Source organism: Halichoeres trimaculatus, unplaced genomic scaffold (assembly GCF_033239565.1).
Source record: "Halichoeres trimaculatus isolate MK-OKI-2021-1 unplaced genomic scaffold, fHalTri1.1 fHalTri1_scaffold_3, whole genome shotgun sequence".
Classification (NCBI taxonomy): domain Eukaryota; kingdom Metazoa; phylum Chordata; class Actinopteri; order Labriformes; family Labridae; genus Halichoeres; species Halichoeres trimaculatus.
In genome coordinates, this window is record NW_027437181.1 from 8,006,699 (window position 1) to 8,028,364 (window position 21,666).

General features: G+C 40.2%; 1 protein-coding gene across 1 annotated transcript; it reads left to right on the plus strand.

Annotated features, from left to right (window-relative positions):
• The first annotated feature begins 1,040 nt into the window (after positions 1–1,040).
• zdhhc1 (zDHHC palmitoyltransferase 1) lies at positions 1,041–18,051 on the plus strand. The gene is made up of 11 exons (XM_074667300.1): positions 1,041–1,644; positions 3,829–4,048; positions 6,164–6,339; positions 10,042–10,143; positions 10,657–10,781; positions 10,871–11,026; positions 11,431–11,552; positions 13,480–13,568; positions 14,385–14,499; positions 15,819–15,894; positions 17,119–18,051. The coding sequence occupies exons 2-11, from the start codon at positions 3,830–3,832 to the stop codon at positions 17,595–17,597; spliced, it is 1,659 nt and encodes a 552-aa protein (XP_074523401.1). The 5' UTR covers positions 1,041–1,644; position 3,829; the 3' UTR covers positions 17,598–18,051.
• Positions 18,052–21,666: the final 3,615 nt, after the last annotated feature.

Sequence of the window (21,666 nt, forward strand, 5' to 3'; positions counted from 1 at the left end):
TTTTTTTTTTTTTTAACTGTTGTATTGTTTCTGAACAGAAATGTTTATAATGACACTAAAGTAAATTGTAGTCACCTTTAAATTTTGCCCAGATTCTGCCCTAGGTTCATAATCCAAAATAAATAAATAAAAATACATAAACAACACAGTAAGGTCAGCAGTTTGATGATTTATCAACCTTAAGTATTAAAAAAGTATCAGTATCTGTATCAGTATCGGTATTGGATCAATACCAAAATTCCCAGTATTACCCAACTCTAGTTTGAACATAGGAGGGTCCTCTTCACATGGTTCAGGGGTCAAAGGAAAAAATTTAAAGGGTATATCTTTCTCCCTCTCTCTCTCTCTGTCTGACATGCTGTCAATCTCCTCTGCTTCAGCACCACGGACAGCGCTACATTTGTTGATTTCATTGCCAACTTGTGCACTTGTGTGATTTATAATATAGGGGTAGACACCAAATGCATTAAACACAGTTTAGTTGGTTCTTTGCAGCACAGGGAAATGTTCTCTGTTCCTGTTCAAACTCTACAAACCTTACAAGTACCTGGGTGTTCAATAACATTAAACTGAACTGTTGGCTTCAAGAAGAGTGATGTAGCTGTTTTTTGCTCTTTCTATGACTTTTAAAAATCTTAAACTGAAACCAGTTTTGACTTTAAAAATGAGTAAAAATTTAACAAAAAAACTTAAGGTGATTGTTTTTAAAAGTGGGATCAGCCATAAAAAAAAGGTATATTTATCCAATTGTATTTATTTATTTATTTATTTATTTTTTGAGGCACCAAATTACTAGTGTGCTCTTTGAACTGCTGTGTTGTAGAAACTCATTGTTTTAGAATAGATACGAGTTAGTTAATTAAAAAAAAAAACAAAAAAAACAACAAAAAACGGGTTTAACTGTGTCTATGCGGCTGCTTCCACCTGCTGGACGTTGCCACACCTCACAGGTCTCGGTTTGGAAAGTCTGAGCTCAGATCAATTTGTAGTCTATATGGGGGAATGGGCGGGGGCAGCAGCACTGACCAATTACAGCAGACCTGGAGCGTTACCAAGGAGACGGCGTACATGGCTTGGAGACTGCAGGAGACAGCAGCAGCAGGGCTAGCGGGCTAACTAGCCTGTTAGCGCACACTTGAACCAACAGCGGCTGTTAAATGTTGAAAAAGATGTTTAACGCTGAGCATCCAGAGTCTCTGCCTGCTGCCTGACCCTAAAGACCAAGGAGTCTCTCTCTGGAACCTTAGAAAGCTATTATGGAAGCAGTCGTGAGCGGCTAACAAAGCTAGTGGATATCGCGCTTGTAGTGACACGATTAGCACGCTAACTGATCACTTATCTTAATATCATCCCATAATTGTTTCACATAATGTAGCAGCACACGAACCAGGTCTTCAGCCGGGATGGATGTGAGTTAACGGCTGGCCTTTGACTGTTTTACTTGGGTCTGCGGTTCTCAGGACGGGGGTCTGAGTAGGGGGAAAGCCAAGCCAAAGAGTAGCAGAAGGGGCAGCCTGGTCCACCCGGTCCGGGGTACGGCGGGGCTCGACGCCGCCGGTCAGGCCCGGTCACGGGGGTGAGATAAGATGCGGCGAACCGGAGGGCCGACCAGCATCCCGAGTCCCGTTAACCCGAGCTACTAAGGTAAGACCGTCTTCTTTTTGGATAACGGATCTTTAGATATTGTCATGTGTACGTGTTTACGTTTCAAATTGAGGTATATTTGAATCTGGATCAACTGTTTTGATCACATTTCAATTTCAATCTATTATTGATCGATTAATGAGTTTTAGGAATACTTAAGTATTTTTCTTTTATCAACCTCCAGATTATTCATTCAGTAAAACGTGGATTATTAAAATATGGCTGATAACAGAGGCAGATATAGACTTAATATGGACTTTTCTCTTATATTTTTTCATCTTATTATTATTATTATTATTATTATTATTATTATTATTATTATTATTATCACCATTGTTACTATTATTATTATAATTATTATTTTTATTTTTTATTATTTTGTATTCATAATGACTTAAGATGAGATCAGACATCTTATCTTGTTTTGATGTTGGGTTTCTGTAATTGAAATATTATTTGCAGTTCTAGACCTGTTTAGGATACATTATTTCATTATTTTGTGCTATAAAAATAGAGAGAGATTAATTGATATTTTTGAAGTTCTTTTTTTTCTTAGACAGCAGTTTGCACAAAAAGTCACTGAGACTTAAAATGTGAAAACACATCAGAGAGCTACTAGAAAGAGTCAAGGTCTGATTCAAATTACTGAAAATAACAGAACCACACAGCTCTTTGTTGCCTCTGTAGACTCTGTCATAAGGGTGTTACATGAACCACTTGGTCCAGAGTCCCTTTTGTTGTATTTTTCCATCCCTGAGGTGTGGAGGGTAGAGAATGTAACCATCTAAAGCAGAACTCAAGATGACAAAAAATGTATTTATCAGCACATCTTGCATGAAAATCCTAAGAATAACACATTAAAGGGCTCTAGTGTGTCCTTGCTAAATGTGCTTTTAGTACTTTATGAAGTTCATCGTGAGGAACTCTCAGGATAAAGGCCTGTTGTTGGTTTCTTGGAATTCACACTGCCTCCAATATCTGACTTTCTCTGCTTTAAAAAAAGCATTATTTACTTCTTTATAAAGTTATATTTCTGAGTATTTTTTGTTGCCTTGAAGAAAGATGTGGGATGCAGACAATGGCAGTGTTGTAATAAAGTGAGAAATGCAGCTTCCACTCAAATTTGCTCCCACTGCAGTGTACACCACCAATAATACACTACAAAAACTGGAATTCAAACCACTGTTGTGTCTCATTTTAGTTGAATAAAAAAAAAAAAAAAAAGACAAAAACACTTGCCTAGATTTCAGTTTTTGCAGTGCAACACCAGCCGTTTTATTTTACGTAGTCTTCCTTTTTTCATTAATTCAGGATCAAAACTGCCCTGACCTTCTGAGAATCGACTCCTCTTGACCTCAGAAGGTGAAGCAGAGGTTTCTGTGATTTATATGTTCTTACCATGAGACGAAGCTAACAAACTGACCAGAGTTAAAGAGCTATTTGATTTCCATTACAACTTTCCAGTTTTCTTCAAGGATGCAGTCATCTCTATGTGGGTAATAAACACAACGCTGAATCTTTGCCTTGGTGCAGACTGCTTTGCAAAGCTCACTAGAGGCCTAACTAAAACTCCCAAATAATTTGGAGAGTCTTTCATTTTTAGATTTCCAGCACACACATGCTAGCAGCAGATCCTTCCAAGTCCTTGAAGTTGTGAGGTGGAGCCTCCATGGATCAGACTTTGTTGTCCAGCATCTTTTCCTGTATTAAATTGGATAACTGGATTTAAAGGTGTCCAATCAGGCCTGTAGGCCAACAGCACCCCTGTTTAAGTTGTTTAAGCCATCATATTTCCCCCTTAGTCTTTCTACCTCAAGAAAAAACAAGAAGATCTATAAATATTCAAACATAATGAAAAACTTCTGGAAAGTGATTGGAGCTCTGAACATGTGTGTGTGTGTGTGTGTGTGTGTGTGTGTGTGTGTGTGTGTGTGTGTGTGTGTGTGTGTGTGTGTGTGTGTGTGTGTTGATGTCATTAAGAGCTGCTGTGTATGACCCTCCTCAGCCTGTTGCTGGGCTACCTCCTGTTTGTTGTTGTGTATAAATATCCTCAGACCTTGTGCTCTATTTGACCTCTTGTTCTGCTTGTTTTCCTCAGTGATGGTTATTTCATCACAAAGCTGCTCTTTGTGTAGCTCCTCTCTGCAGATGTCATGTGAAAACTTCATCCCAATCTGTTTGCAGGATGGATGTGTGCAGTAAGAACCCGAACCGCACAGCGCCGGTTGGGGAAAACGACTCGCACAGAGCCGACGTGCCTCTCTGCTCCAGGACAAACGGGTGGAGCTGGCCACCGCACCCCTTCCAGCTGCTGGCCTGGCTGCTTTATGTCTACTTCGCTGTCACAGGCTTTGGTGTGTTTGTCCCACTGCTGCCTGCACACTGGATCCCAGCAGGCTACATCGTATCCTTACACCGAGGCACATAAAGAAAAACAGGCCATAAAGATAGAAGATTATTTCCCCGTTAGCCATCCTGTGACTGTCCAAATCTGGTTCTTGTAATTGCCAAGATTTCAATTCTGCACAATTTTTTTGGTTCCAAAACTAAATCAAGTAAACCATTAAACTATGAGATATCGTTAATGTTCAGTTTATCACAAATAAAATCACATTATATTTGTGAAATAGCCTACTTTTATCCAAATGTCTGTTGTAAAACCAGTAGCAGTACATAGGACGGATGTAAAAGCTTCAAGATTTGACCAAAACCATCCCTGGTAGGTGTTTTTTTTCCCCCAGAAATAAAAAAAAAACATCCATAGTTGTTGCTATCCTAAGCATCACACATAAATAACAAAAAATAATTTTCAGTTTTCAAAATTTTCCAACTTTTTCTCTTCAAATAGAGAAAGCTTTCCCTAAATGCAGCTGGCAGATGAACTTAAGACTTCACAGCCAACCCTTAAAGTTAATGATTTCAACCCTTAGGTTTTGAAAACTCCGCTTTGACTCAAGTTTTTCTGGAAAATCTCTGCTCTTTTGGTATTTTATTAATGTATCATTAAAAAGCTACAGCATAGGAGGTTGCTCATTGAATAAAGCTTCTGTGATTTAAAGACTACAAAATTTTAATGGGGGTTAGTCTTTCCTCCTACCTTTCTTCTTCTAACATGAGCTGTGACTGTCATACAACAGAAACTGAAATCTGATCAAGTGTTTGTGTTTTATTTTGAGTAAAAATGGTCCTTTTGGACCTAACGTGAGCCAAATTCACCTGACAAGTCCAGGACAATGTCTTATTTTAAGATGTTCAAAGATAAAAATGATGCCTGGACTGCCAAGAGCAAACATCTGTAATAAGACATTTTTTTTGGACATGTTAGGTAAATGTGGCTGACATTAAGTTTAATCAACAATTTTTACTCAAAATAAGATGTCAACACTTAAGAAGATTTCAGTTTTGTAAGTGTGCAGTCCTTGTTACTCTCGCCCAAGTATTGATTTCCAGTCCCAGCTGTGTTCAGTGCATGTCAGCTTGCACTTTGTCCTTGAGCTGTCCTTTCCAACCTCCCCTAGTAAATGAAAAAGATAAAAGGAGTCCTTCACTGCAAAAAAAAAAAAAAAAATCTAAGGATTTCTTTGGTCTCATTTTGAGGAGAAAATATCACATTAACCTTAAAGTGAACCACAATCACCTGACAAGTACAGAAAAATGTCTAATATTAAGATGTTAATTGACAAAAATTACATCTGAATTGCTTAAAACTCTGCAAGGCAAGTTTATTCATGCAGCACAGCAACAAGGCACTCTAAAGTACTTCACAGAGACATATAGTCGTTAAAAAGGTCAGCAAAACATAGTAAAAGAAAATGAAAAGTCATCTAGAAGAAAATACTTTAGTTCAAGTATAAAGATAAAAAGGCAAAAAAGGTTTTCATTTGGCGAATGCTGCTCCTCCATGTTTGCTTCTGACCCTTGGGACTGAAAGCAGACCTGATCCAGATGACCTGAGTGGTTTTGATGGTTCGTACCAGATCAGAAGATTACTGATAAATTTTGGCCCTAATCCACTGATTGCTTTATAAACATGCAGGAGCATCTTAAAATCTATCCTCTGACAAACAGGCAGCCAGTGTAAAGACCTCAGAACTGGACTGATGTCCTGTCCAGTCCTTTCTGCAGGGATATGATACCCAACAAACCACTTCTCTGTGAAGTTTAAAACATCTGAAAGCAGAGTGGTGGATTCCTTTTTGGTTTTGGCCTCCGTGATGTGGATTGTTTCGGTGTATCCATTTGGCACAATGCTTCATTAAGAAGACGGTGACCTGGTAGACGAACAAAGATGGGTTTAAAATATTTAAAATTATTTATAAATGATGAATGAGGATGGAAATATGTCTGACGACTCTGTCTGAGCTCAAAGATTCAGCCAACATCAGAAACACTGAGTTTTAGCCGCAGAAGGAAAAATATGTGATGTGTGGCTGATGATGCTGGATGTGTAACAATGTAAATGTATGAATAAACAGGTTTGCTTTTGTTCCTCTGTGTATGAATCCTGAGCTGCTCTCAGTGTACGGGCATCATCTTTGTCTGTCACCTGTGTGTCCACGTCACGGCTGTGTCCATTGACCCCGCCGACTACAACGTCAGAACAAAGAGCGACAAAGGTCCAGTCCCCGTCTTCGACCGCTCCAAGCACGCCCACGTCATTGAGAACTGCCACTGCTACCTCTGCCAGGTCGACGTGTGAGTACGCTTTTTATTAACCCCGAAAAACTTCTCTATCACGTCAGAAACTTCTCTGATACATTCGGTCTGACAGATCTGGGATAGAAGAGCCAGAATCTCCTCCAAACTCACTGAACATGTCATCTTTTCTGCAGCCATGACCCGTGTGCATGTTCACTCACTCAAGCAGAATGATCTGATTTGGAGACATACAAACCAAACAAGGCAGAGGAGATTAATAATAAAGCATTTCTTATTTACAATTCTGGGTTAATTGAACTGAAGTTGTAGATGTTTGAAGAACTTTTAAGTGTTTTTTCATTTGGTATGAATTAAGCATCTTCTTGTTAGATTATAGCTATATAAAGCTTTGTAGGGACAGATTGAATGTCAGTCATTAGCTTAAGAAGTGCATGTGTGAGTTTCTAAGATGTGAAACTCCTGAGCAAAGTGAAGACGTGTTGTTTTACCTGACTTTGTGTCATCATATCCCAGCTGAACGTCTCTCAGTGGATGTCAGAGGGTCTCTGCAGGCTGCAGCGCGTCAGTGTGGGTGTTAATCATCCATAGTAACATCCTCACCTCTGGTCTTTAGGTGCTTTCACGTCATCTTCTGCCAGGCTGGTTGTTGTTTTCAAGTAGTTGCATCTACAACATTTAGAGACCTAAAGGTTAGTATCTATCATAGCCTCAAAAGAAGAGGTGGACCCAAGCTTTAGATTCTGAAAGTGAAGCTTTGGACATGTTTTTTTTGAACGGCCATCAGGGGGTGACGACACTTATAGCAATGGTCCTCACTGCACAAAGAGACTTTCAAAGGTCGTGCTTTAGCGTCATTTTTGGATGTCTAATTTTCGTCTCCTGAAGGTGCAGACTGTTACTCATGACGTCATCTTTTTCTGATGTCCACTGAACATCTATTTATGACGTCCACAGTACTTGTAAATTTTGGACAATTCCAGGACTTGAATCAGCGTCCTTGCAGTTTCAAAGTCAAGTTCCTGTGGACTAAGCTATCGTCACTACTGCTGCCACTTCAGCCGTTTTAAGCATTCTTACTTTTTTTTATACAACTTCTAGTTTCTGTGCTCAACTGTAGTCCAGTTTCAGAAGGTGGCAAACTGTTTCTCTACATTTTCGTTTAGCTTCAGTTGATTTTCTCAGTACTGTAAATTCATACAAAAGCCTTATACATTTTCACTCCAAACCTGCTGCTGAGCAGAATGAAACTACAGGAAAATTAACTTCTACAGGGTAAAAAATCAGGATTTTAGAATGGAAAACATGACATATGCAAAAATAAACAAAAAAATATTACTTTTATTCAAAACCAGCGCGTAAAATTAATCTTCCAAAAATGTTGTTAAAAGGACGTCCTTTCAACGACTATTTGCACTGTGATCTTATTCACCCACTCACTCAGTCACTCCTGCTTAGACGTCCACTTGACGTCCACTTGATGTCCAAAAAGCCAACATTTAAATGTTGAACTGCATATTGACGTCCAAGTGGGGTCATGGTTTGACATCCAGATTGCAAACCTCATGTGAATGGTGTGTAGATGTCCAGAATTGGTCTTTGACTGACAGACGCAATACGGACATGATCTGCACACCCATCAGATGTCTACTGTGTGGCGGGTTAGTTTCATCTCTGCAAAACAAAAAAGAAAATGACTCCCTCAGAGTTCATGTATGACCTCAGCGAACATTTAAAATAAGGGTTTTCTTAAACACCAGTGAGAGGAACACTGCCGGGACACCAGAGGGACAGAATAAAGACTGAAACAGGCACAACACCCCCTCTTTAAGAGTTAGTAGATGGAAAAACAAGCATCCAAAATATAATCACAGCTAATGTGAATTACAGATCCAAGCTAGTGCTTCCTGATACCTGAGCTATACTCATTCCTCACTTCTCTTATCCTCTTCTCTGGTTGTCACTTTTGGCTCTCAAACATCAAAACCATAATTCATGTGAATGAAGGTGTAACTTTATGGTGGTTATTTCCTTCTTTTTTTATACTAAATATTTCAAGCACTGAGGCTTAACACCTTGAAGTAAACATGAACATTTGCAGAAATAAATGATTGGACTGTAGTCACTGATTAATCCCACACTTGGAAACATGCAGCAGGTCAGTTTCTCTGATTTAACTTTGTGACATCTTAAAAACCAGTGACATAGTTCAAGACTTTCAGGAGCTTTCTCCTCTTCTCACGTGTCTAAACCTTGCACACCAGAAAAGAGAAAGCCAACATTATCTAAGTTAACATGTTCTGGTTCTCTGCATGTTTAATGCAGCACAGTTCCTCAACACGGTGTAAATAATAAAAGCTCTCACTGAGGGCAGGAGGTCTGATGTGCTCTCAATGCCTCAGAAAAAATCAGGTCAGCGTGCTGGTTTCTCCCAGGAGGTCCTGGAGAACTGGGTCACAGCCAGAAGCTGTTACACACCAGACTGACACATTAACCTGTCGCTGCTCCACATGAGTGCCTCTGTGCTGCCCAGGAGTTCATTAAAGGATAGATACAGTACTATTCTGAATTAGTTAAAGAGAAACCAGGAGGATTCACAAAACAGCTTTACGATAAACCAAGCTGCCGACTGAGGAGTTTCTCCCTGACTCACAGTGTAGAAAATTTTCAAATTTTAAAAACTTCTTTAAAATTTTCAGATAATTTAGAGGCAACAAGCTTTAAAAGTCATGTTTTGTGCAGCAGACTAACAATGCCTGAGATTTTACTGCAGAAAACTGAAATCTTATATCTAATTTCAAGATATTAATACAAGATATATGTTTTTCTTTTTGCCCCATTGGCATATTTTTTTAAGTAAGCAATTTAGGCATCATTTTTGTCTTTCGATATCTTGTATGCAGACATTTTTCTGGATTTGTCAGGTGTATGTGGCTCATTTTAAGTCTGATAACATCTTTTTACTCAAACTAAGGCATTAAAACCATACACTATATAAAACATGGACGTAGTCTCCCCAACATCACCTGTCTGTTCCTGAAACGGAAAATGAGGCACATCGACTATAGCCGCCATATTGGTAGAGGCAAGGGCTTCCCGTACAGCTATAGGGCGCCTGTCGGTCATGTGACCAAGAGCTGTGCCTCTGAATGGGTGAGCTTGTGATGTTAATGTCCTCTGAAAAGCCGAGTTAGAAGAAAATTCACCCCCTGTACGGTGAGTGCTGATAGTAAAATTGTCGACTCAGACAGTAGACGTTTTTTGAACGCTTTCAAAACAGCTTTTTTTGGCTTGGCGTGTTAGTGACTTCTGGTACTTCCGAAGCCAGCCTCAAGCGGACACTTGAGAAACAGCAGATTTTAGCACTTCCGCATTGTCTCATATTCTTAAACCGGAGGTTGCTGCTTGATAAAAACTTGCTTTGATTTTTTTTTTTGCTGTGTGCAGTCCTTGTGGTTCTTGTTGAAGGATCAGTTTCTGGTCCAAGCTGTATTTGGTGCATGTCAGCCACTGTCTCTGTCTTTAAGCTGTGAAACATAGACATAAAAACACAGAAGAATAAGCATCTTGGAGTTGCTATGACCCATAAAAAAGCAGAATGTTTATGGTATTATTAATTCTGTGTATTCAACAATGTTTAATACTGGGCAGATTTGCAGATGGGGTGTTGTTCGACTGAAGTGAGACTTTCTAAAAGTAAGTGACTCCTGCCATGTGTGTGTATGTTATGTGTTGTTTCAGGGGTCCTAAGTCAAAGCACTGCAGTGCCTGTAACAAGTGTGTTGCCAACTTCGACCATCACTGTCGGTGGCTCAACAACTGTGTGGGGAGCAGGAACTACAAGTGAGTTAGTCTGACTTCTTTTACCGCTCTGAGGTTTTCCTGCTGAGTCCAGGAGAGTCCCAAGAGAGACACAGCAGTCATGGTTAACAATATCTTGATGAGACTCATGTCCCGTATCTTTTTGAATAAACCCATACTCTTTAAACAAATGTTATGTTTTGTCAGTTTTATCATTAAATACAATTTTTTTAACTTAAATTTCTTTATTTTTCATTTGAAAATGCCTTAAACACTCATTAAAATCACAAATAGGCTTACTAAATATAATATAAATGTGTGAGAGGACTAAAACGTTCTTCAAAGAACTCAGAACATCTCTGTCTTTATGAGGGAAGCTGCATCTCAGTGCGAGATCTTAAACTGTTATTGTGATGTTTGTCTGCCCTCTACAGGTGAACAGTATATACACACCCCTAGATATAGACCCTTTTCTATCCAGATGATCCACATTACAAATAAGAGCTGATGCATATTTCTTCATGATATTAGTGGTCACCCTCCATTCCCCTGCAGGTTGTTCCTCCACAGCGTGATCTCCGCTCTCCTGGGGATCTGTCTAGTTCTGGTTGTTTCCTCATACGTCCTCATCGAGTTCTTTCTGGATCCCTCCAAACTTCGCACTGACAAACACTTCCTGGGTAAGATCTAACCTCTGACCTCTGATGCTGAAACAGAAGCTTTGAGGTCAGATTGTGACGTTAATATCCGTGTTTCTGTCTTTCTGCAGTGAGGAATGAGACCGGTGTGTGGTTTGTGTTCCTGCCCGTGGCTCCCATCAGGTCCACAGCAGGAGTGATTCCTGGTTTGGCTGCTGTCACCATTGCTCTGGGTCTGCTGTCGTGTGTACTGCTGTGTCACCTGCTCTGCTTCCACATCTACCTGAGTAAGACAGGGAGGGCAGACCAAGAACATACATCCCCTTTTTTATCAACTACAGCAAATTTTCTCTCCTTAATGTGACATTTTATTTTGTTTGATGGTACTAAAGAGAAATATAAATATCTCACTCTCTTTGTCAGTGTTTTCCACACTTGACTTCCTTTTTTCATTTTTATCTTTGAACAGCTTCACTTCACACTCTTTATTTAGCTGCTATAAGATCTGTAACTTCTTCTTAAAGATCAATTTAAGGTGCATTAAGGATTAACATGGCAAACAGGCACCAGTAGGTGGCAGCAGAGAGGCTTAACTTTGTGTGTGTGTTTGTGTGTGTGTGTGTGTGTGTGTGTGTGTGTGTGTGTGTGTGTGTGTGTGTGTGTGTGTGTGTGTGTGTGTGTGTGTGTACAGTGTGGAATAGACTCAGCACCTATGAGTACATCGTGCGACAGCGTCACCGTCAGGATGGCAGAGACTCCAGGAAACCCGCATCAGTGAAGGAGGCGGCGGCTCCATCAGTGAACGTTATTAAGGTAACTTAGGCTCCACCAGCAGCCATTTTGGCTCTGGTGAGCTGGGGCAGGGAGGGGGAGAGGAGGGGGACTCTCAGATGTTCCAGTCAGACACTTGAAATGTTTGGAGCAGCTGTTCTCAAGGATACGCTTTGCTGTCAGTCCTCACTGTGATGCCATGTTACTCATATATCTCCATAGATACCTCTACAAAACATGATCATCTTATAAAAGTTGATCCACTCCCACTTCATGCCAGGAGCTTAAAGATTTACGTCAAGGGAGGTAAAGATGGAAAGAGCTCTACCTGAAGAGTTTATTCACGTTTATTCAGCCTCAACTTGTGGTCTCATGAAAGAATTAACGGACAGAAAGAGACAAAATGAAAGGGAAAGACATGGACAGCCTGAAGGACGGTTTCTGAATCATTCTGCCCAGAATGAGATCACTTTCCAGGGCAGACTGGACTGAAAATGAACCCCTCAGAGAACAAGCTTACAATGAAATCAGTCCCACAGCGTGACGAGCTAATGGACCAAAAAGCAAACATTACAACAGCCTTTCCAAAACACTTCACTGCATGGCTGTAATATGATTCTAAAAGCTTCATCTCTAAAAATTGTATTTGTTCCCAAAGTGAAAAAAAAAAGTTTTTGGGCCCACAGCAAAACTTACAAACAACACTTATAAACAAGAAATCACAGAGTGCACAGAGTCCTCTGCATCGTACAAAGAGAACAACATTTAAAAGTTTTAATTGTTCTTTAAGAAGTTTGAAACAAAATTAGGCAATCAAATCTAAATAACCGACATAATACAAAAACAAATGATGGGATTGTGCACAGAGTGCACATCATAGATTCACAACAGAAAATAGATATCACACTTTTTTCTGGTCCATAGAAAACAAATCCAATGAGATGTGGGTGTGGCCTGGAAGTAGGGCTGCACGATTATCGCAATCGCAATCGCAATGTCAGCACATGCAATTACGTAATCGCAACAGAAGATATCGCAATCGCAATGTCAGCACATGCAATTCAGATTTTTCTCCATGATAACCAAGCAAGTCTGTAGACCCATCATGACACAACTTTTTTTATTAAATCGCAAGCACAATCGCAATCGCAATATTGTCTACCTAATCGCAAATCGCACTTTTTCCCCAAATCATGCATCACTACCTGGAAGTTAAGTCCATAGTCTGTGTCCTGAAGGGATGTGGGCTTTGTGAGGGCACACATCTGTTTCTGAAACAGAGTTTTGGGCCAGATTGGAAATGCTTAACTCCACCACACTTTGTTTGAGTTAGGCTGAGGTAAAGAGGCAGGGCTTTATCCTCTTTGCTGACAGTTGCAGGGTGCCCACCTGTTACTCAAGTCAGTCACGTCCTTACTGGGGCAAAACTTGCAGATTTAATCACTTCTGAAAAATAGTTGTGAAAAAGTTCACCCCAATCAGTGTGTGCTGTCTGTTTAGACTAAAATTCAGTTTTGAACCTGGTTGTAAACAGTTCTGCTGTAAAGATCAGCTTTTTGAATGGCTGTGTATGTGGACTCTGCTGTTATTGCAGCCAGCCTCTAGTGGGTGCTCAAGGAACTGCAATTTTCTGCCTGTTTTGTGCATGTTACTAATCTGCTCTATCTTCTCTGTGTTACGGCTGAAAATGCCCAAAGAGAAAACTAATAATTTATGAGGTGATAAGTCCTCTGAAATTTACTCACGAAACAGCAAATCTGCCTGCATTTGGCGTTTGGAGGGTGTTCAAATTGAAACCTGTGAGATTTTGTTTTTTTATTTGTTCCATTAACTTTAAAAACTACTTACTTAATTATGTTTAACAAAGAAATCTGCACAGGCCTACAAGCTTGAAAAAAAAAAAGTTAATTGTTGTGACTGTAATCTTTATAGCTGTGTTTTAAGCAAACTCTCTGCTGTCTCCTCTCAGGACGTGAACTACTCAGGGACTCTAGGTTACACCAACCCTCAGCTGGACGTGGAGGAACCAACCACTGTGACTGTGCGAGCGGAGCCAGAGTAAGTCTGAAACACTTCTGAATCTAGTCCTCCAGACGCTCTGTGGTGGGTCAGCCTCAGCCCACAACCTGCTGTGATTGGCTGAGACTGACCCATCGGGCCTTGTCACGTTTCAGTAAACAGCCGGCTGCAGCCATTTCATAACACAATGAGGCTGGAGCGCTGTCTCCATGGACACAGTTTTTCTTTGCAGAAAACAAAGTGTGCAAAATGAAATTCTTTGGCCCTGGATTCTAGGAAGCAAACAAAGTGTGTGTGTGTTTGAACTGTGGGTGGAGGGAGCTGTGTGTATTAGTCCAACAGAAGGACTTCATAAATAACTTCACTGAATGTGGCTGTTTGCCCTGAAGCCTGAGTGCTCCGAGTGACAAGAGAAACTTTATTTATACCACAGCTCTGAGAGCCAGAGAGGACAGAGGATGACACACAACACAAAGTTTATCTATCCTTTAAACTTTCTTTCTTTCTTTCTTTCTTTCTTTCTTTCTTTCTTTCTTTCTTTCTTTCTTTCTTTTTAACATCACATGATGGATGTACAGCAGCATTAGATGAACTAAATCACAACACAAGACGCATGGCAGAAATCTCAGGTGTTTCTGAAAACACATCTTGAAATATATGAATACTTCACCTAGCTTTAAGTAAATCACTATTTGAATTCTATAACTACGTAACATCTTTTAGTCGTGCTCTGAACATGCAGCTGCAGTCATGGAGAAGACCTCTAACCAGACAAATGTCCAGAAGACGATCGTGGTCTGAGAATCTGTACAGGTGTGTAACCTCAGTGGGCCTGTTTGTGTGTGTGTATTTCAGGTTCCTGGCTAATGGCAGAGTTCGGACCGTGTCCAGTCCGGTCATGGAGGAGGAACTTTTACCCAACGTGTCAACGGAGCTCAGAGCAGCAGCACACACACACCGACGCACACAAGTAAGAGAAAAAGAGGAAGAGGAAACAGAGATTCAAAGTGTTTATTGTTGTGTAACAGTCAGGGAATGTGTTTGCGTGTACAATGAGATGCTTCTGTTGCTGTCTCCAGTGAATGCGGTCAATAGAAGATAGGAAGGGAAAGGTTAGATAAAGGACGAAAAATAATTTAATAATATAAATATCTAACATTTCATATTGGAGATATTCTATATATTCATGAAAAATCTTAAAATTTGAATTTCTAATTTTTTCATAAGTCAACGATACACTGGGGGCACATTTACAATCCTTCAATGAGACTGATGGACATAAATGTCCCCTGCCAAAAACTGATATATAATAAACACAACAGATTAAAATCTTTTTCTACCTTTTTTTTTTTTTTTGCTCAGATTTTTCAACCAACTTCATTCCTAATCAAAAATTCCAAATGTTTAATTTTTTTTTGTTATTGTAACCCTTTAAATGTCTGTTTGATTACATAATGTCACTGTTTTTATTTTGAAAAATGTGCATAAAATAGTACTATTTGTTATTGACGTTGGAAGGTTGGGGATATTATTTAAAGATGAGACTTTTTGGAATTTCCTAAAAGTATTGTAAATTAAGAATATTACAGTGCAAAACAGCGAAAATGTATCAAAATCAATTTAATTACTTATCTTATGTTTATTTAAGCCTGATCCGGCAAAAATATTCCCAGCCTCCAACGTTCATTGTATGAAAAAAAAACAAATTTAACATGTATTTTTCTAAATGAGACAGTGACATGTAATAACATGGGTATCATAGGGTTGAATAATAAAAAAAATTCCACCATTTGGTGTTTTCTATTAGGAGTTAAGTTGATTGAAAGAATTAAGCAAAAAAAGGTTTAAAATCCATTTTATTTTTTTTGCAGTTTTTGGAAGAAGAAATTTTTATTTACTGATATCCTTAAAGGGTCGTAAGTAAAGGGACCCACCCAAGGGTTAAGATAGTTACAGATCCAATAGTTTACTTTTATCCAATGACTTATTAAGTAAAAAGAAAAAAAAATCATACACAATTTAAGGTTAACCCAAAGCTAAAAACAGTTAAAACAATTTTAAAAGGTTTTATTTATATATCACATGTCTAGGAGTTTTGATTTTTATGATCCCAGCCAGAGTGTTATTTGATTTCCCAATTTGTGCGTGTTTAGCCCAGACAAATGATCCAGCTGTCAAACTGGAGCCAGTTACACAAGACCAACATGTGCTCTCACTCTGATTAGACCAAAGTTTAAAAAAAAAAAGTCAGTGAAGAAATAAAACCTGGACTGTTTCATGTGTTCACAGAAAAAGAAGAAGAAAGTTCGTAAAGTTCCAGCAGAGGTCACCAGAGAGCGCTGTGCGAGTACAGCCCCACCTCCTGGTACACACACACACACACATACACATCATTGAGTCTGTGAGGACTCATTGACACAATCCTCTCTCTCTCCTCTCTTAAACATCCTCTTAAAACCCTACGGCTGATTTAAGAGCCAACAAAACAAACGCTCAGTGTGAGGTTAGAGTAAGCTCCCCTCAGGAGGAGCCCGATGCACCAATCAGGAGTCAAACAAAACTGGAGGAGAAAATAACTGGAATTCATTCACAGTCACATGAAGGAAACCACCAACATGATGATTCATCAAACAACAAAACTTTTGATACAAAGTTGCTACCAGGCTGCAAAAACTCAAAACAACTGCTGCCTTTATTACATTCTGGTCATTTTAAAGAGGTTAAATTTTTGGCTCTTATTTTGTAGTTTGTACATAAAACCACTGGATGAAGTGTTTGCTTTTGCAGAGACATCGTCTTTTCAGTTGTTTGTAGATTTTTCAGATCAGGAGATCCAAGTAATGTCTTGAATTTTTTGTTTGAAGCTATGACCATGCAGAAAATCTATTTGACAGCTCTTCGTATGCAGACGATTCTCTGTGTTTTCCAAGAAAGAAAGTACAAGACCTTAGCTGCTCTGTTTACGGTCAGACTATGGCTATAGACCATGGCGATTGCAGAGGCCAGATGCCAACAGCCATCTGTATCCATCTTCTGGCCAGTCCAGACAGTCGTTAAGCCACTGATAGTGACTGCGTGGTGGTGAATATCCTGGCGCAGCCACGACCTGGTGTACCGCACACCATACTGCATTCCTGTGTAAACATAGCATCAGCTACAGCAGGATACTGGCTAAAGTCTGCAACCCCACGGTGAAAAACAATGACTAACAGTCCACAGCTCTCTCCAAATGCATGCCCAGAGAGGAGTATGGTGCACCTGCACCAGGCCTCTGTGCACACTGGTAGATCAGTCCATGAGTCCATGGAGGGGTAAGCTGGAGTTTGGCCTTGGATCAGTTCCTCGTACTGTTGCTCAGAATAATTCAACCCTCATTGCAAATTAGGTTCCTTGGCAAAATGAACCAAAAAAAGTGACAAAAACCAAATGAAGTAGCACTTCAAATGAAGTAGTAACCACTCATTTTTGCAAGTTTTCTCAGATTTTAACCAAAAATGACACATTTTAAAGAATGATTGAGCCTCTTCAGGAGAATCATCGTTTTACTTCTTAGAGCATCAATCTGAACTGTTTGCTCCTTGTCCTCCAGCTGAGCCCAGCAGTCTGTCCTCTGTGTCCCTGGGACAGAGGCTTCCTTTCTCATCGTTCCCCCTGAGGGCCTCCCTGCCGCCTCTGGCTCAGTCCTCAGGCCCCGTCCAGGCCGCCGCCCCTCCAGCCGAGTACCACTCAGACTCTGCAGAGTCCTTAGAGGAGATCCCGGTGGCACTGGCCAAACTGGGCTCTTCGTCCTCTGCTGGTGCTGGAGACGCCTCCACATCGTCCCACAGAGCGGTCTCAGCGTTCCCGCTGCCGTCCCCTCAGCCCAGGACTAAGAGGAAGGCCCCTGCCTCCCGCACAAATAAGAGCACGGCCGAGCTGAGGTTTGAGATGGCCTCCACGCAGCCTCCTACAGTTTTTGTCAGTCGGGTGAGTGGAGACCCATCTAGAACCCGGGAAGAGGGCCTCAGGAGGCAGACCAGCGCCAGACCGGCCTCTCGGACCTCATTGGCCTCCTGGATGGAGCTGTGACCTCATCAGTCTCTTTCTGGACTCACTCTTTCTCTTTTTACAATCACGGCCTCTGCAGCCTCGCACAAACCTGTGTCTGTCTTTGTTTTGTATGTTTTGTATCTGTCGTTATTTATTGTTTACGATAATTTCGCTTTAATTTTGAATGCCAAAGGTGAATTCCTGTTTGTGCACAATCTTTATAAATGAATGAACACTTTGATCTCTGCCTGCTCTCCTTACTGAATGATGTTTGTGAGCTCCCCTCTGCTCCTACATCCCTCTGAGTTGTTGTTACTGTTTCCCCGTCAACAGCTCCTCTGCTGTGTACCGCTGGGCTCTATGGTAACGCACTTCTGGAGGAACAGGATGACTTCACTTCCTGTCTAATTTCTGCTCCACAGCTCCATGGCTGTGTCCAAAATCACCCACCACTCACCATAAGGAGCTCTATAAAGGGAATTCAGCAAAGGTCTGAAACCTGGGCCTCACCTAAAGATTCTTCAAATCTGAACAGATGTTAAAAAAATGAACAATCCCTCTGAAAACTAACAGGTTTTTGTTCTTAAAGAAAGAGGAGAGGGAGGAGACATTTTACTTCACTTAAGCAAAAGTAACTTGACCTAATACACACATTTCTTGTGTGTAAAGGGAGTGTGTGTGCAGAAGTGTGCAGAAGTAGTTAAAAACAGAGTCTCTGTGATGTTTTGCACTCAGTATGTGAAAAAATCTACAACAGAACAGACCTCTTTTTTTTTTAGAATAAGATCATTTTATACACTGCTATAAGTGACAGATGACAAGTCCAGAAAAATGTCATTTGAAGATATTAAAGACAAAAACAATGCCTGTGTTTGTTCAGAGTGAAAAAAAAATCTGTTTTAATGTGGTAAAACAAATTTATGTGAATTTTTTTGAAATAAGAATGACTCAAAGGGACTGTGAGGACTATCTGGTTGAAGTGGACTGCAGCACCACCTTTTGGCCTGGAGTCTCACACACACTGTAGTGAAGAATTGACTCTTAACAAGGCGTGTGTTTGTTTTGGAAACGAATAGAGATCAGAACTGCTTTTTAAACAGTTGGATAGAGCTATGGTTTGGAAAGTGGCCACAAGCAAACTCTATACAGTAGTTTAGTAGCCGCCTATTAAGTGCTACCACAGCCTGGTGCTCTGCTCGAAACTCTCCTGGAGACCAAGCTTCTGTCTGCTCCAGTTTTCTGCAGACAGAGCCAAGTCAACAACTCAATTTCATGCCTTTATGGGGCTCTCACACCAAATGTCAGGAAAATCACTCCAGAGAATGAAATACATGAAAAGTAGCAAAGTTCGTGTCTGATAGTGCAAAATCACAGCTCAACATATATATTTTCTGGATGCAATATAAACATAAAAAAACAGCTTTCTTATAAAAAAGTAATCAAAAAAAAATCTAAAAAAAAATCTTCTTAATTAAACTGTTTTCCTGCATAACATTATCCATGCATTCTGCAGTGTCTGCAATGTGCAATTTCTGTGTAGCTGTGTAGCTCTCTTTAAAACCACATGCAAACTTCAGTGCAGGAGTTTAGTTCAGTGTATGACCCAATTCAGTGCCCCCCGACATTCATTTTACACCAGCCTGAGCTGCATCGCTCTGAATCCCAGCATCCTTTGCACAGAGTAGCTTCATCTTCTGGGTATTTCATTCAGAAAAATACTATAAGTTGAAAAAAAGACTACAAAAATGTTTTATATTTCAGGTTTAACAGTATTTTCACTTTGCAGGACTTGTGTGAGCTCTGCTTTGATTGCTTTGTTTATGTCTGCTCTCCTTGTGTTACATAAACGCAGAGGTCATCAGAGGTCACACCAGGGCACTACCTGCCAACCAGGTGATATTATTAGTAATACAACAACAACACAATGCTCCAGATATTACATCACACCCATCCTCAGCAACAGGTCTGGATTATTTTTAGAGCCTGAGTTTGTTTTCGTGTGTTAGGTGTGTATGTGTGTGTGTGTGTGTGTGTGTGTGTGTGTGTGTGTGTGTGTGTGTGTGTGTGTGTGTGTGTATTTCATCATCCAACCAGGATATGAGGAGGAGTTGCCTGGCGACAAGTCAGGACAACATCATAACAGCATCAATCATACAAGAGCGACACTCACTCTCTCTCTCTGTTACACACACTCTTTAACACACACACACACACACACTGAAGAGTGTTTTGCAGAGAAGGTGAGACCTTTTTTGAGTGTTGGCTCCAAAACACTCGGCTGTGGCTATTTCCTGGAAACTGGAAAACACTCAGAGCCCAGGGAAGATTCATGAGTTTGTGTTTTGTAACGCTCGCCTCAGCAATGCTTCTGAAGGTCACGTGACCGTCTCCGAGGAGACACTCCCACCCTCAACAAGATGATGTCATCCTCCCACACGGACAGCTGCTTCCTGTTTACAGAAGCTCTGACATGAGGTCACATCCTCTGAGAGTCCTCAGAGAGAGTTTAATCTCAATCAGTTCTTCACAATCGATCACTCAGTGACAGAGAGTTACACAAAGAGGTCACAGAAAACAAACTGGTCAATACAAGCAGCACATGGACCGAACATGCAGCATGATGTCTCCAAATCACACATTTTCACTCCTGTTTACTCTTTGAACTCCAGCTGTAAATCAGCTTTACTACACCGCTCTTCTTGGACCAAGTTTGGTTGACTTTTCTCAATCAAATAAATCCCCAAGAAAGGTTTTCATTTTTCTGCAAAAGCTAACAAAATTACCAAAATCATTTCTGTAAACTGAAACAAGCTTTTGGGAAAAAAAAAAAAAACTTTACAAACTTTGATTGAACTTAGTTACTGAAACCAACTCAATCAAAGGAAATGACAGATTAAACATCTATTTTAATTTTTTTGTTGCATGTTTCATGCATTTTGGATGTATTTAAATCTTTACACCGGTTCTTTAGCTGTCGCTGTCTTACATCAGCAGGTAGCAGCACTGATTTTTTGCATTTCACATCCTTTTTTGTTGCTTCAGTTGCAATGAGAGTCAGGTAAAACAGCTGCAACTGAAGCAACAATAAACTAAACCACATTTCAGCAGCATATAATGAACTAGAAAAGCACTCAGAGAGCACAGACTTCAGCCAAGGATATTGTGATCGTCGCACAACACTTAAGTCCTACTTTAATGTAATACTCCCTTTCAGCAGACTATCTGCTACAATTTGGTGTAAGTTACAGGCTTGTACGATAAATTGTTACCTGACAGTGTTGAAAATTATGATGACCCAGTTCATATTTCATATTCCAGATCTTAGTATCCAGAATATTGCCAGGATCTGGATCGTACTTTTACATCTGTCAGAAATTATGGTGGCCTTGTCTTGTATTGTTTGCAAAGCAATCTGACCATTCACCATGGGGTTATACACACATGGTGAAAACGGCCCATCTTACAATTATAAAGAATCCTTTAAAAAAAATCCTGGATCCATACGGTGACCCAGATCACCTCCAACATTTAATCACTTCTTCCTTATCCCATTTTGAACATTTCCTGAAAATTTCATCACGACCCGTTTGTAACTTTTTTTCGTGGTTGGCTATCTCATGATGTGTTGTTCAACTTTACTTCATCCCCCACTAGTTAAGGGCTAAATGTATTGCCTCTTGAATAAGCTCCAACATTTTTGTGTCTTTTTTACATTTCAAGCAGGTGTGGAGTTATTATTTTCAACCTGGAAAGAAGAGACAAAAAGACTGTCCACAAGTTAATTTATAGTGTGCAACAGTGATGTACGGACAAGTCAGAAACTCGTTAAATGTTGGTCAGATCTCTTCTGTCTGGTCACTCAGGTGCAGATGTACAGATGTGAGGAGCTCTGCTGGTCCATCCTTAACTGTACAAATTTCCACCTGCTGCTCCTCTGTGCTTCTATTCAGCTGCAGAAGACAGAGGAGATAAAATGAAGTTAACGGCCACATGCAGTTAACCCAGGTTAACTGCATGTGGCGCCCTCTGCTGTTTGTAAATGGAACTTGCATTTATTTTCGTCTCACTGATTTCAGAGAGTCATGTTAGTAGCCACGTATACATGGAC

What these genes read in the sequence shown, in the direction of transcription:
- zdhhc1 (XM_074667300.1), top strand. Translation starts at nt 3,830, where the DNA reads ATGGATGTGTGCAGTAAGAACCCGAACCGCACAGCGCCGGTTGGGGAA. An exon ending in GTGGGGAGCAGGAACTACAA is followed by an intron (nt 10,144 to 10,656) that starts GTGAGTTAGTCT and finishes ATTCCCCTGCAG; the next exon opens with GTTGTTCCTCCACAGCGTGA. An exon ending in ACTGTGCGAGCGGAGCCAGA is followed by an intron (nt 13,569 to 14,384) that starts GTAAGTCTGAAA and finishes TGTGTATTTCAG; the next exon opens with GTTCCTGGCTAATGGCAGAG.